A 14,257-nucleotide genomic window follows, 5' to 3' on the forward strand; every position below is an offset into this window, starting at 1 on the left:
TAGAGTCTCCTCTTGGGCCCATGAACTATCTAGTCTTAGTTTCTTGGCCTCATTGGTGGTATCAAGTGTGGGTTCCATCTCATGGAACAGGCTTAAAATCTCATTTTTTTTAAACAGTGGTTGGTTGCTCCCATTACCTTTGTGCCACTATTGCACCAGTATATTTTGAAGGCAGGTCATGGTTGTAGGTTGCAGGGTTGAAGCTTCTAGTTGACACTAGCCTGATTTCTCCATGTTTGATGGCATAAGTAAATGGTGACTTCAGCAATAGGGTCTTATACTCTGGTTATGGAGACTAACCAATAGCATTCATAATAGCCTATAATGTTTGGAGGATTTGTCCAGGATGCCAGCAAATTTTATTCCAGTAGAAGAAGCAGACAACAGATTTGTTTCTGAGCTTGTTATATAATGGCAAATGTGAAATATAATCAGTTAGAACATGTGTAGTTTTTGATTTAAAACTTGACTAGTTACCAAAAGCAAAACTACTATTTTTTAAATTAAGACCTTCATTTTACATTTATTTATCTAATTTGTGCATGCGTGTGTGTGTTTGTGTGTACATATGCACATACATGTGTCACAGCATGGGTACAGAGGACAGCTTGCAGGAGTCTTGCAATAAATCCTCTTCCTTCCACCCTCACATGGGTTTTGAACTCACGTCATCAGGCTTGGAAGCGAGTATTTTCACCTGCTGAGCCATCTTACTGGGCCCAGAATTATTCTTGATACGCTGGCCAGGAAAGCACTTTCTCGTAGACCCTTTGCAGGGGACAGTGTACCACGTGATTTTATACAAACATGTGGCAGGCTGCATAGACCAGTTTTGTTCCATAGCCTTCACTGTAGGCCAGTTTTCTCACCTGATCAGAAAAAGCAATTCTGCCCTGCCCCAGTGTGGCTCACTTAGGGATGGTGTGGGTATTCCACAGAGAGATTTAGAATGTCCAAAGGGAAGCATACTGTATGCCCTTCAGGAACTCTCCGTTTGTGTTTTTCCTCTTTGCTGAGCTTGTGAAAAGTTAAAGCAGCAGTGAATAGAGGCAGTACTCTCCCTGGAACCTCGCTGGTTCTCTCCCTGGAACCTCGCTGGTTCTAACCACTGCAGATCAGATGAGGCTGGATTGAAAACTTTCCCATGAATTCATAGCCAAGACATGGACATCTGTGGGAGAAGACAGAAGTGCTCCGAGAAGGTCATTTGAGGTCATCTTAGCATGTAGACACAGGAAGAAGCCCATACATTCTCCGTCTGTGGATGCTGCCACTGTAAACATTACACCAACAAATGGATTCATTACTCAGTAAGGAGACTGGGTTGAACCTTTTTGGCAATTTCTAGATTTAATGTAAATATCTTCTCTCTCTCTCTCTCTCTCTCTCTCTCTCTCTCTCTCTCTCTCTTTAATTTTTTTGGTTTTCTTTTGAGACAAGGTTTCTCTGTAGCTTTGGGGCCTGTCCTGGAACTCGCTTTGTAGACCAGGCTGGCCTCAAACTTGCAGAGATCTGCCTACCTCTGCCTCCCAAGTGCTGGGATTAAAGGCATGCACCACCACCACCCGGCTGGTATAATTATCTTGAGCTAACAATTTAGCACCCCTCAAGAGTCCTTTGGAACTCTGTACCGCCATTACTTTCAGGCCTTACACACTGAGAGTGTGTGTGCAAACACTGCAGAGGAAGATTCAGCTGTGGAGGCATCAGACTGCGCTCACAGCCTCACTACCCTGGCCATCTCCGGAGTGGTGGCTGACATTTTTCCAAACAGCTGTACCCCCAGTTCTGATTGGATCTAACTTCATCTATTACCTTTCTCATTCCCTCGTCAACTTCACAGGTAGAAAGAACAGATAGTAACTATGGCTTTCAAAGAAGAGGCAACTGCATCTCTGAGAGGCTTAAAGCTCTGCAGAGATCTCACTGCAGCCTTGGCAGGGGAGTCTGTTGGGGAGGCTTAGAGGAAGAAGATGGTAACGGTGGTAATGGAGTAGACACTAAATCCTGAAGTCCTGGCTCCTTTTGTTTGTTTGTTTGTTACATTATTTTTATATATAAACAAGGGTCTGGGGACAGAGAGAGAGATGCTCAGTGGGTAAGAGCACTTACCACCAAGCCTGGCAAAACGAGTTCATTTTCAATGGAGTGAGTTGCCCTCTGACCTCCACACACATGCCCTGGTAACACTTGTACACATACACAACTAATAAATCAATCTGATTTTGTTTTTAACTTAGAGGGTTTGTGTGTTGATGACTTTGGTTAGTTACGAGCACATGTACCCCTCTCCTGTCGTGACAAAAGGACCATCTGACACACTTCATAGAGCTGTCTAGTAGTTCCAGCCCTTCCCCATCGCTCATTCTCACAGTGAGAAGGTACAGTCTGCCCCTGGGGAGTCTACTCCTCGGAGAGGGAAGAACAGCACAGCATGTAGTTGCTATGGCCATATTTCATGTCACTGAGTATTTTACCCCCATGGGACAAGAGCACATGGCCATACTCGATACTGTCTGAACAATGCCAAAGCACATGTCCTTGCAGGAATATAATACAAATTTTGTATCTCCTCCTGACCTTGTCCTTACAAATTTCCAGAGCCCACTTCCCCATCAGGTGATGAAAATGCATTTAGTGGTTTAAAGGGTGGTGTTTTGCCCTGGATGCTGTGTCTCCAAGCCTCCCCGTCTTAAGCGTGTGACCTTGGCACAGCCCTTCTCTATTCGCCTGCTCCTGCTCCTGTGGCCTACTTTTTCTCTCAGTGTGAGCACTATAGGTTTAGATTCAAGGAAGGGCGGAAGGGAAAGAGGGTGAATATTATCTGAAATCACTTTTACAACAGGAAGAGGTGCTGTGTAAATTCATATTTAGTTACTCTTTAATCATTTCCTCTTATTTAATCAGAATCATCAGTAATAAAATATGGACAAGGGAAAGTCTTCCTTGAGGCTTCCTTGGTTTTCCTTTCTTCCTTGAAGTTGTTCATGAAAATCTTGTGTCAGAATGAAAGAGGAAATTCTCCTGTTGCTGGGCAGGCAGGTGGAACCCTGGACTTCAATGAAGGAAGGCGTTTGAACAGGAAGGTTCTCACTGTGGCAGAACTCTGCTGTCGCGTGATGTCTAATGGCACGGCTAGGAGGCAGAAGGGGGCTTATGGGCCACACTGCACACCTCAGCAGAGCACAGATCCAGGCAGGAATTGGAGCAGAGCTCTAGTGCCACCTCCTCACAAGTGGCACTTGTCACCAGCCTCACAAGCCTTAATTCTTATCTGTAAAAAATGATAATGCATACACAAGCCCACGTTGACAGTTTGGGGGAGATTACCAGAGAGAACTTTCTGTTAGCCATTCGCATGACGGGCTCTTGCAAGGGGCTCATGTGTGGACACCACCCTCTAAAAGCTTCATCATGCAAAATAAGCCTGTGAGCTATGCTAGGCTCTATTCCACCCATGAGGAAACTCAAGCACCAGAGGGTTAAATGACTAGGCGTTCTTGCTGGTCTATACATTTTACATCCTAAGCTGCATTGTCTCTTTAAATAGAAATAGTCATGTTTCACTGAAACAGATGACGTATGAAAAGAACCTACTTAGAGGAATAAGTGAGGAATTTGATTCCTCATTCCCCTTTTGATTAATGGGCAACTAGAATTAAGAATGCGAAACTAGAATTAAGACGAGTAAACCATGAGGGAAAGGATGCAGCCTTCTGTTGGGGGAGGGTGCTGGGTGCACAGAAGAGCGTGGCTCACAGTGGATGCAGAAAAGGTGAGGCGTGTTCAAGTGGCGCTTATGTGAGCCCCAGTGCGACAGGACGAACTGCACTGGAGAAGATGGGAGCTGGTGTAGGTGTTCTAGACGGAGTGAGTTGCTATGGGTGGAGGATGTTTGAGAACAAATGAGTCACTGTAAGAGAACTGCCACATAAGTTTATAAATAATAATTACCCCCAATTAGAGGAGGAAGGGAAATTCTACTAGGAGACTCGGTATTGATCTGGACTTCAGAGGGTCAAAGCCACAGAGGTTTAGGTGTGGGAGCCGAGAGGGAGGGGGTAGCAGTGCGTGGCACCGTTGGGCTGTGACACATTTTTTGGTGGGACTGTGAGCCGTTCTTTGCCCCCTGCCCATGATTGGGTTTTCCCATCTGTTCGGGAAGAAAATGATGCCTGGCGTTTCTTCTTTCACTGGAGTTTTTAGAGTGCTTGAATTTTTAGGTAGAGAAATTGTCTCACAGTTTTCAAGGGTCCTAGGTATGTTGACAAAAGATTATTCTAATAATTGCATAATTCTTAATTCGTTTCCAAGATGGGTACATACAGTCAGGCCTTCTGAGAGCTGACAGGTGTTTGCAAGAGTAAAGGTTCCCAACACAGTGACTCAGTTATATCAAGACTTAGAACAGACATCACTCATCTGGTGGGCAGACAATTTGTCTTATTGGGCTGATAATAAACCATCTGGATTTTGCTATGTCAGTCAGATTTTTTTTTCTTTTATTGAAAAGGCCATTCTTGACTAATACTGAATCACTCTTAAGTTTCATAAGCTAAGAACCTCAAGTTTGGTTCTTATAATTATTTGTATTTGGTTTATTACAAAGCTGGTTAGAATTCTTGAAACTGGTCTTTGGAAGGCCATCGGGTCTGTGTTAGGACAGTGGCAGAATAAAGATGAATCCCTGGAATCTAAGTGAATCTCAGCGCACGAACTGATACCTACCAATCCATGTACGCTGTAAAGCAGACATCCCGCTGTGCTTGTCTCTTGTCTAACCCAGACCTGACTCTGATCCCAGTTCCTTGAGATGTGCAAAAGAGGTGGCCCTGTGTTGTGAAGGGAGTACTTCTTACTCTTGCCTGTGTTCCCCTTGAATGTCTGTGATCATTTTTGTGCCTTAGTCTTCGTGTAGGCATGGACTTGAGCTAAGCCAGCCGCTTGGTCTGCAGACCCATCATTATGCCATGCAACTGTGTGTTTGGGAATTGACCTGATGCTAAGCCCAGTTGTCTCCCAGATAACAAGCACAGCGGAATGCCCTTTTATTAAACCATTGCTACTTTCTATCATTCATTGCATATTCTGCATTTTGACATGTAAATACATCACAATTACTTTCTGCTACAGTGGACGCAAGCTTGGAAAACAGCCTTGGCTAGTTGTTTAGTGCTACAGGAATGCCCTCTGCCATGGACATCCAACAGTGAGTCCTCGTTGTCCCCACCCTGCTTCTGAGCCATTGCACTTGTCACTCAGTTCTCAGTTGAGTCTTTTAGGGCTTTCTCTCTTCCATCCTTCTCACTGCTCTGATCCGCTCTCTTGACCCTAAGTATTTGGTCCATGTAGAAGTTTTGGTCACTGTGAAGTTCCTTCACTCTTCCCTCAGTTCAGTCTTCAGTCATATGTCGTGAAGCTGCCATGCTTTTTCCCACAGGCGAGGCATCCAGAAATGTAAAAGGCCTTGACTGTTAAGTGCTTCCCTCTACTCAGGGAAACGGTAGTAAACAGGTGTAAACCTCTACACACGATCAGGGGAAAGGCCTATTCTCCCTGTGAAGGAAAGACCAAGAACCATGACATTTAGGCAACTTTGAATCCACAGAGCCCAGTTCATTACTTGTTATGGCCTCCAAATACTTCTTGACAGAGTGAAGAATGCAAGAACGGCAGCATGTAAAATGTTTGTTCCTTTGTTTGGTTTTGTTTTTTTGATAACAAGGGTTTCTCTGTATAGCCCTAGCTGTCCTGGAACTAACTGTGTAGACCAGACTGGCCTGAGTTCTGGGATTAAAGCCGTGTGCCGTGACTACCCACCTATGAAGTGGTTTCTTAGACAAAGGACAACTCAATAAACCTTGGAGAATGGTTAAGATTGGGATTGATATATATAAAAAGGAACAAGGGCACATTATTAAGGGGGTAAACATTGACAGAGTTTTCCTGTCTTGACCATCTGCTCCCAAATAAATAACCGGCAGCCGCTTCCCAAATAAAATAAACTTAATATTAATTATAAATGCTCAGGCTTCTTACTAGCTAACTCTTACATTTAAATTAACCCATATTTCTTATCTATGCTTTACCACGTGATTTGTGGCTTGTTATCTCATTTCTACATGTCCTACTTCCTCGGCTGGCTGTCATCTCCTCTGACTCCACCCTTGTTCTCCCATCATCCTCCTAATCTCCTGGTTTGGTTGTCCTGCCTATAATTCCTGCCTGGCGCCTGGCTAATCAGCTTTTATTAAACCAATCCAAGTGACAAATCTTTGCAGTGTATAAAAGGATTATTCCTCAGCAGATAAATACAGTAAACTTAAAGAGAATGACGAATTTCACCTGAGTGAAACACACTCTATATAACTGGTGATCAGTATTGGGAAATATGCTTTGCAGTATGGGTAATTGAACTTGTCATGGATGTTAGTCAAATCCTTTACCACAGAGTTCTCTCCTCAGTTAGAAAGTACATTTATCTCTTTAGGTAGAAATAAAAGAGGTCAGAGATCAGATTTATCAAATTACTTAAAGAGGCTATTGCAAAGGTGTGTGTGTCTGTCTGTCTGTCTGTCTGTGTATTTGGGGGAGACAGTGTTTAAATTACTAGAATGTGTAGAGTCCAGAGAAGCTGGAGGAAGGAGACTATGAAAAAGCAATGGTGCAGTCCCAGGCAGGAAGAGGAGCTTGGAAGGCGGGATGAAAGGGAGAAAGGCCAGGAGGTATTCTAAAAGAAATGCAGGTCCAGCCCATCACTATCAAAGGACCGATTCAACAGAACTACCGGGTGCTCGGTGACAGTATTAGAGTTTGAGAAGGAGAGATTGTTTTTGCGTGGTTTTGGACAAAGCTGATGCAGGGATGAAAATGGTGACATCCAGTCAGGATCCTATTAAGGATTCAGCTTTCAAGGATGGTACAGGATATAACGTTAGAGATGATAACACTGTCAATGGCATTGACTAAGTTGTCTTTTCCATTCAAGTGTTCCGGTAAGATGGAGAAGCTCCCTGAGTGATGTTTGTGGGTGGTACCTCAGGGAGGAGGTGGTTTGGGTTTGCTAGTCACTGGATGTTTGTGTGTGCCTGGTAGACTCTCACGTTAAATATCGTCCTTGCGGCATCCTCCACAGCACCCCTGGCTAATCCTTTGTCTCTTAAAATTTTTTTTTTTATTTTATATGTGTGTGTGTATTTGTTGTTGTTACAGTATACATTTAATACCAATAAAATTTATTGTCTTTTTAAATGGTTTTATTCTCAACTTATTTCAGCTGACTTGATAGGAATGAATTTTTCCCGCTGAGATAGTTAGGTTTGCGGTTATCTCAGGCCGCAAGTCTTATTACTTAAAAGGACTTCCTTGTAAGCAAGATGTATAAAGATCAACTTGGGGTTGTAAAAGGAAATGACCAAAACCCTGCAAGAAGTCTGAAGGCCTGGTCGTTTGTTACAAATGTCAAATGTTAGAGTTGTTTGTTACAGATGTTGTCAGATGTTAGAGCTGCAGAGTGGGGTCCAGAAAGGAGCATGCATTTGGATTCCTTCCCTGTCTCCGCAGGCTTCTTCCACCGGGACCTAAAGCCTGAGAACCTCCTCTGCATGGGACCAGAACTTGTAAAAATTGCAGACTTTGGATTGGCCCGAGAAATCCGATCAAGACCTCCGTACACAGACTATGTGTCTACTAGATGGTAAATGCTTTTTCTCTCAAAATTACTTAAATATACTTCTTTCAAAAGATACAGTTTATATATAAGGCCAGGTGTGGTGACACACACTTCTTAATCCCATCACTCAGGAGGCAAGTGGTTCTTTGTGAGCCTGGTCTATAGCGTGAGTTCCAGGCTGGCCAGGGCTACATAGTGAAACCCTGTCTCAAAAACAAAACAACAGAAACGAGAAAACTTTATGCTGAGGACAGTATTAATCATAAGCATTAACTTCTCACTAAAAAGACACAAATAGTTCAAACACTGCAGGTATTTTGTTACTGAATGAAGATAAAAGCTTGTGTTCAAAGCAATTTTAAAAGGAAAGCCAACATGCTGTCCACAGTCTAAATAATTTTTAAAGTTTTTAGATTTATTTTATGTGTATGATTGTTTTGCCTGCATATATGTGTGTACACGTACCATGTGCGTGCCTGGTGCCTGAGCAGGTCAGATCCTCTGGAACTAGAATTACAGATGGTTGTGAGCTGTCATGTAGGTGCTGGGAATTGAACCCGGTTCCTCTGCAAAAGCAACCTGTGCTCTTAATGGCCAAGCCAATTCTCCATCCCTTGTCTAAATAATTTTTGTATGAAAGTTTTTCTGAGGGTATTTTCCCCACAACCTTCTTCCCTGCTCTCTCTTTTTTTCCCACCCAATTCCGTCCTGTGTTTCTGAAGATGCAGAGGGGATTCCTGTGTGCAAGAGAAGTAGCTGAACACTAGAGATTGTCTGTTCTCAAAGAGGACCCAAGTGCAGTCCCCTCCCTCATCAGGTGGTTTATAACCAGCCATTTGTAACCCCATCTCCAGAGGGACCCAGCACCTCCTGTCTCCTGTGCACACACCCCCACTCAGAATTCTTTAAAGACATTGGAAGAGAAGGGGGAAGAGACTCCTGTAGACACATGACTAGGAGACAACTCGGCGGGGGTGGCGGGGGGGCGGGGAGAGTTTAGCCTTTTAAAGCTGTGGGCTGCAGTCCCACAGGTGGTCAGGTAACCGAATGTGAGGTTGTGAAAAATCGGGCAATGGTGAAAGGCTTCTGAGTGTACAACTGAGAACTAACACAGAATCAACTGTGTAATGAATCAGGATTTCTGGCTAGGACCCCAGGTTGCATGCAGGACTTCACTGCTGCTTTGGCTCCGAACACATGGCGTGTGTGCTCTTCAGTGCTAGTTGAGTTTCATTTAAAGGAAGACATTAGATGGGGCTGAGACTATGGCTCAGCGAATAGAGTACCCACCAACCATGCATCGAGTCCTGGCTCAACCCTCACCACCTCATTAAACCAGCTGTGCTGGCTCATGCCTGTAATCCCAGCACCGGGAGATGGGGGCAGGAGGAGCAGAAGTCCAGGGTCACCTTTGGCTACAGAGTGATATTGGCCAGCCTGGGCTACATAACATTCTTTCTCGCCACATGTGATGGTGCACGGCGTTAGTCCCAGCACTCAGGAGGCAGAGGCTGGCAGATATCTGAGTTCAAGGCCAGCCTGGTCTATATAGAAAGTTCCAGGACAACCAGGCTACACAGAGAAGCCCTGTCTTGAAAAAGAAAATCATTAGGTAAATTTTTGCTTTCATATTTAATAAATGGTAAAATTATATGTATACTACAGAATTAATTAAATTAATTTCTTAAATCTTTATGCCTATTTAATATACCTATATACCTGAGGAGGTATAAAATTTCCTCGTGAAGAAGAGTCACAAATGGAAAAGGTTTAAGAAGACTTAAAGTAGATCCCAACTTCTTTTATTTCTCTTCTGTCCTTTCTTCCTCCCCCTTTCTCTTTCATGTGTGTATAGAGTATATGTATTGTATACGTGTATATAGTACATACAAGTGACTGTGTCGGTGCTCACACCTATGGAGAGGCTAGAGGAGGACATTGAGTGTCTTCCTCTATCGCTGTCAGCCTTATTTCCTTGAGACAGGGTCTCTCGGTGAGCTGAAAAGCTCACCTTTTTGGCTAGGCTGGGTAGCCAGTAAGTGCATGAAATCCCCTGCCTCTGCTCCTGAATGCTGGAGTAACAGGCACATGAAGCCACGGCTGACTTTTTACTTGGGTGCGAGGGATTTGAACTCAGGTCCTCATACTTGGCATGCAAGTGTCCTTACCCACTGAGCTATCTCCACAACCCTAAAACTATTATTTTTTTATTATTGGCCATAACAGTTGTCAAGTCCTTGTAAGCCCATGTATCACACTGGATTTAGGAAAATATATATACTTTAATTAAGAGTTACTTGTTAATGAATTTACCTTCTGACCAGTAGAAGCAATAGCTAGCTGTTGACTTTTTCTTTTCAGGTATAGGGCTCCAGAAGTACTCCTGAGGTCTACCAACTACAGCTCCCCCATTGATGTCTGGGCAGTGGGCTGCATCATGGCAGAGGTGTACACCCTCCGGCCTCTTTTCCCTGGGGCCAGTGAAATTGACACCATTTTCAAAATTTGCCAAGTGTTGGGAACACCGAAGAAGGTAATGCCATAGACCATGAGCCATAGGCAGCAGCTTCCTGCTCTGCCTCTCCACAGTGCTGCAGCACCCACGCTCGAGACTGCTCTAGAGTCTCTCTCTTGACCTTGCCTGTGCTCCTCTGCCCAGGTCCCCTAGCAAAGCCAGCTTCTCCCCTTCGTTCTGCTTACAGCTGCGGTGTTTGTCATGGATCTCTCTACTTCCTCTGGATATCATCTCATCCCTTTACAGAATTTCTCCATTCATATGCGCACGAAGGCAATCTGCACCCCTGCTTCTCTCTCTCCTACATAGCTGTTCAGATCCTTAACACTGTTTGGGGCCTTTCTTCTTGTTCCATCGCCTCTGACTGAAATCCCTTGAAGCTCAGGGCTTACAATTTAACTTGCTTCCTTCCTTCATGTGGTCTCATCATGGTCCTTAGAGGGCCAGTCTTGAGACTGAGTTCATATCACTCTGGAGTTTGTTGGGTTTGAGTTTGGATTTGGGTTTTTGAGACCAGTTCTCACCATGTAGCCCAGGCTAGCCTGGATTCCACAGAGGTCCGCCTGCCTCTGCCTCTGCCTCTGCCGGGAGTAAAGGCATGCGCCGCCATGCTCAGCTGAGGCTGTTTTTGTCTTTGCAGAATTGGAGCTGGAACTGTGGGCATCATTGCTAGCCCTCCCCCTCACCCCCCATCTTCCAGGCTTCTCCCTCCAGCTTATCTTTCAGTCAGTCTGTAACTAGATTTTCCTTCCTGGTTATAGTCTGGTCCTTGTTTGAAAGTATTCACTCATTGCTCAGCCCCTCAACTCCTTGCTTCATTGCAGTGCCCAGCCTGGCTCTGTACCCTGGAATGTCCCCATTTCTGTCTCTCGCCTGAATGAATGTCTCTTTAGTGACCGTCAAGACCCCTTCTTCCTCCACAGGACTCAGTGGCACTCCTCCCCACTGCTTCTCCAGTCTCTGCTGTATCTGTGTTCTTTGCTATTAATAGATTCATCTTGTCTCTATCTCCCCGCTCCCAGTACTATTGCTCTTAGGAATTCGATCTTTATTCTCTCTCTCTCTCTCTCTCTCTCTCTCTCTCTCTCCTCTTCCCCATTTTTTCTTTGTGTGTGTGTGTGTGTGTGTGTGTGTGTGTGTATCTGTGTGTGGTACTAGGTATCCTAGGTATCAAATCTAGGGCCTGAAACATGCTAGAAAACGTTTATTTTTTTTAAAATTGTTTATATAGGTCATTACTGCCATTAAGCCTTTTAACAACAAGGCTTTCAAAGTCCTCTGCTGGCTTCCTTCCTCTTTGTATCCATATCTACCCCTCTGGTGGCCTTTGTCATTTTGCATTACTGTATTTTAAAATAAATGTCCTATTTTTTGTCTTTTAAGGCCAGTGACATTTTTAAGAGAAGGATTTATATTGAATTATTTCAGGACACTCAGCATTCACCCAAGAACTGTCTGAGTGGGTGGTGTACATGGTGCCTGCTGGCTCCAGGGAGGGGTCAAAATTCTATCAGGGTATGCCTTACAAAACAGTAGTGTTAGGACTGGAGGAGCCTCGAGCCTCACTGTTCAGATTTCCCAGCATTCACTCCAGCCTCCAGGGCCCCAGATGTGGAACATGAGAACCGGGGTGTGGAGAGGGCAGCTGTGTCTCTGCTAGTCCTCTCGGCATAAATATTTAGTCATTGGTGATACAGGAACACATGGAGTTTCACAGATCTACCGGACCAGGAATAGGTATTTTGCTTTACTTCATTTTATTTGGTATTCCCCCCCAAAGATACCATGCTTTTTCCAAAACCCGTGTGTCAGGGCGCACAACAGGGAAAATGCTATGGACTTCAATCCCTTGTCCTCCTGAGGTGGACAGTCTCCTGTAAAGGTTGTAAAACCAGCCGAGCTGGTGGCAAGTCACTGTCTTTCCCGCTGTCTCTCAGATTTCATGCTCTGTAGTCTGTGTTAGGGGAGCTGGGCCTCATCATCTACACTTGCCTAGTGGAGTCACGCAACCATCGCCTCTGGTTCCGGACACTCGTGAAGACTCCTAACCCCAGACACGGCACCGGCTCAGCAGCATTTCCTGTCTTTTCCTGCAGACTGACTGGCCTGAAGGCTACCAGCTGTCAAGTGCTATGAATTTCCTCTGGCCCCAGTGCATGCCCAATAACTTAAAGACTCTGATTCCAAATGCTAGCAGTGAAGCCATTCAGCTCCTGAGAGACCTGCTGCAGTGGGATCCCAAGAAACGACCGACCGCTAGTCAGGTTTGCCTGGTTTTGTTCTGTTTGAAGTGTTTCCTAGGAAAGCTATGCTTAACACTGGGTATTTCAGTGAATTGCATGGCAAGATTTCATTTGGTAACATGACTGAAAATATTGGGGGAATGTAAAGTAATCTGAAACTTGTTGGGCATAATGAAAATAGTTAAGATTAAAGAGTCTTATTTGCTTTGAACACTAACATTGGTATCTGATACAACATATATCACAATGTGTGATATATATGTCATCTGCAAATGAAAATAAATATAAAATTGTCAGCAGGGCATGGTGGCACACACCTTTAGTTCCAGTACTCAGGAAGCAGAGACAGGCACATCTCTAAGTTCAAAGCCAGTTTGGTCAACAGAGGAGTTCCAGGACAGCCAGGGCTACACAGAGAAACTCTGTCTCAAAACAGAAAAAAACAACAAATAAAGAAGATAAACGTAAAATTGTCAAGGAATAAAAAATGGCTCAGAAAAGATATATATATATATGTATATATATGTATGTATGTATGTCTTCGGAGGTATTTTAAAAGTGTTCTCTATGAGTTTAGATTGCTCAGTAGTTTGGTGATGAGCCAGCAGTGACTGTTGAAAGGTAGCTTACCAAACCCAGCTCCCTCGTGTACAGACAGCAGAGACAGAAAGGCCGACAGACACAGCCAGGCAAGTAACTGCAGCTGGCATTTTTATGCACTCTGTACATACCATGGTATGTTTCATGTGATTTCAACCTAATGAAGACTGCATGCAGTAAATATTTTTGTTTCCCCTTCTGTAGGTAAGAAAATTAAATCTTAGAAAGTGAGGATGATTTTCCCTAATCACTTATTCAGTAACTGGTACAGATAGTGCAGCTGCCTAGAATCCAGGTGGTTGGGGCTTCCAAATGTCTTCCCGCCTACTTTCCCCTGAGCCACACTGCTAAATTATGAAATGTACCCAAAAGAGCCAAGGCAGCCCTTGTCCCTCACCTGCCGCCTGCAAGCCTGGTTTTTACATTAGTTCTGTTTGAGCCTTTGTCGGCTTGGCTCGTGAACAATTAATCACATCAAATAAATGACCAGCTCTGACCAAAGAAGATGATCTATAAGCCTTTATCTAGAAGCAGCAGAGCTGTCGGAAGAAAGTGCCGGGGTGGAGGTAGAATCTGTGGTAGCTGGAGAGGTGACAGCTGGGGATAGTTAAATGGGTGGAAAGTTCTTTCTCAACATCCTAAAGAGGCAGCCACAGCCTAGTGCCAGCAGCCTCTGGCTGGTCAGACACGGTTAGAAAGGCCATGCACTTCTGATGGTAAAATTCACAAATGGTTTTAGGGCAGCAAGGAAAATTTCTGATGAGCCACTTTATTTTCTATAGGATACCTATAAAATATTAAGTTAACCAAATACAACAAAACTCATATAACTAAAACCAATGGATGAAATGGTATCAGAAAAGCTAAAAATGCCCCCAAATCAGATCAGACTTTCAAAAATGCCAGGGGCTGCAAAGAATTCTTTCTAGTTACGTGCCATAGTCCAGGCCTCTGAGCTGCATTTACACACACTAATTATAGATGTTTATGATGCAGACTCATTAAGAAAATGCTGTTATTTTCAGTGCTTCCATCAGCAAATTTGAGGAATACATATAGAATTTCATAAAGAATTGCAAGTTTTTGGAACTTTAAGGTTTATGCATTGGTTAACCAGAAACTCAGTTATCGATCAACTGGCAGCCAACCCATGTCTTCTGGGAAGGCCTGCACTCTTGGTGCAGCCTGGGTATGGCAGAGATACCTCCTGCCTGCTTTGCTGTTCTT

General features: G+C 44.1%; 1 protein-coding gene across 5 annotated transcripts in view; it reads left to right on the forward strand.

The window, feature by feature from the left end:
• Nucleotides 1–14,257, forward strand: part of Cilk1 (ciliogenesis associated kinase 1) — a 64,619-nt gene that overhangs the window by 35,292 nt on the left and 15,070 nt on the right. For all 5 annotated transcript variants that reach the window (XM_050124621.1, XM_050124611.1, XM_050124629.1 and 2 more), the window contains 3 exons: nt 7,564–7,696; nt 10,034–10,205; nt 12,284–12,451. In XM_050124621.1, the coding sequence (XP_049980578.1) occupies nt 7,564–7,696; nt 10,034–10,205; nt 12,284–12,451 (473 nt within the window). The remainder of the gene's footprint in view (nt 1–7,563; nt 7,697–10,033; nt 10,206–12,283; nt 12,452–14,257) is intronic.

The sequence above is a fragment of the Alexandromys fortis genome, unplaced genomic scaffold (assembly GCF_014885135.2).
Source record: "Alexandromys fortis isolate MF-2015 unplaced genomic scaffold, M_Fortis_MF-2015_v1.1 scaffold_22, whole genome shotgun sequence".
Lineage (NCBI taxonomy): Eukaryota > Metazoa > Chordata > Mammalia > Rodentia > Cricetidae > Alexandromys > Alexandromys fortis.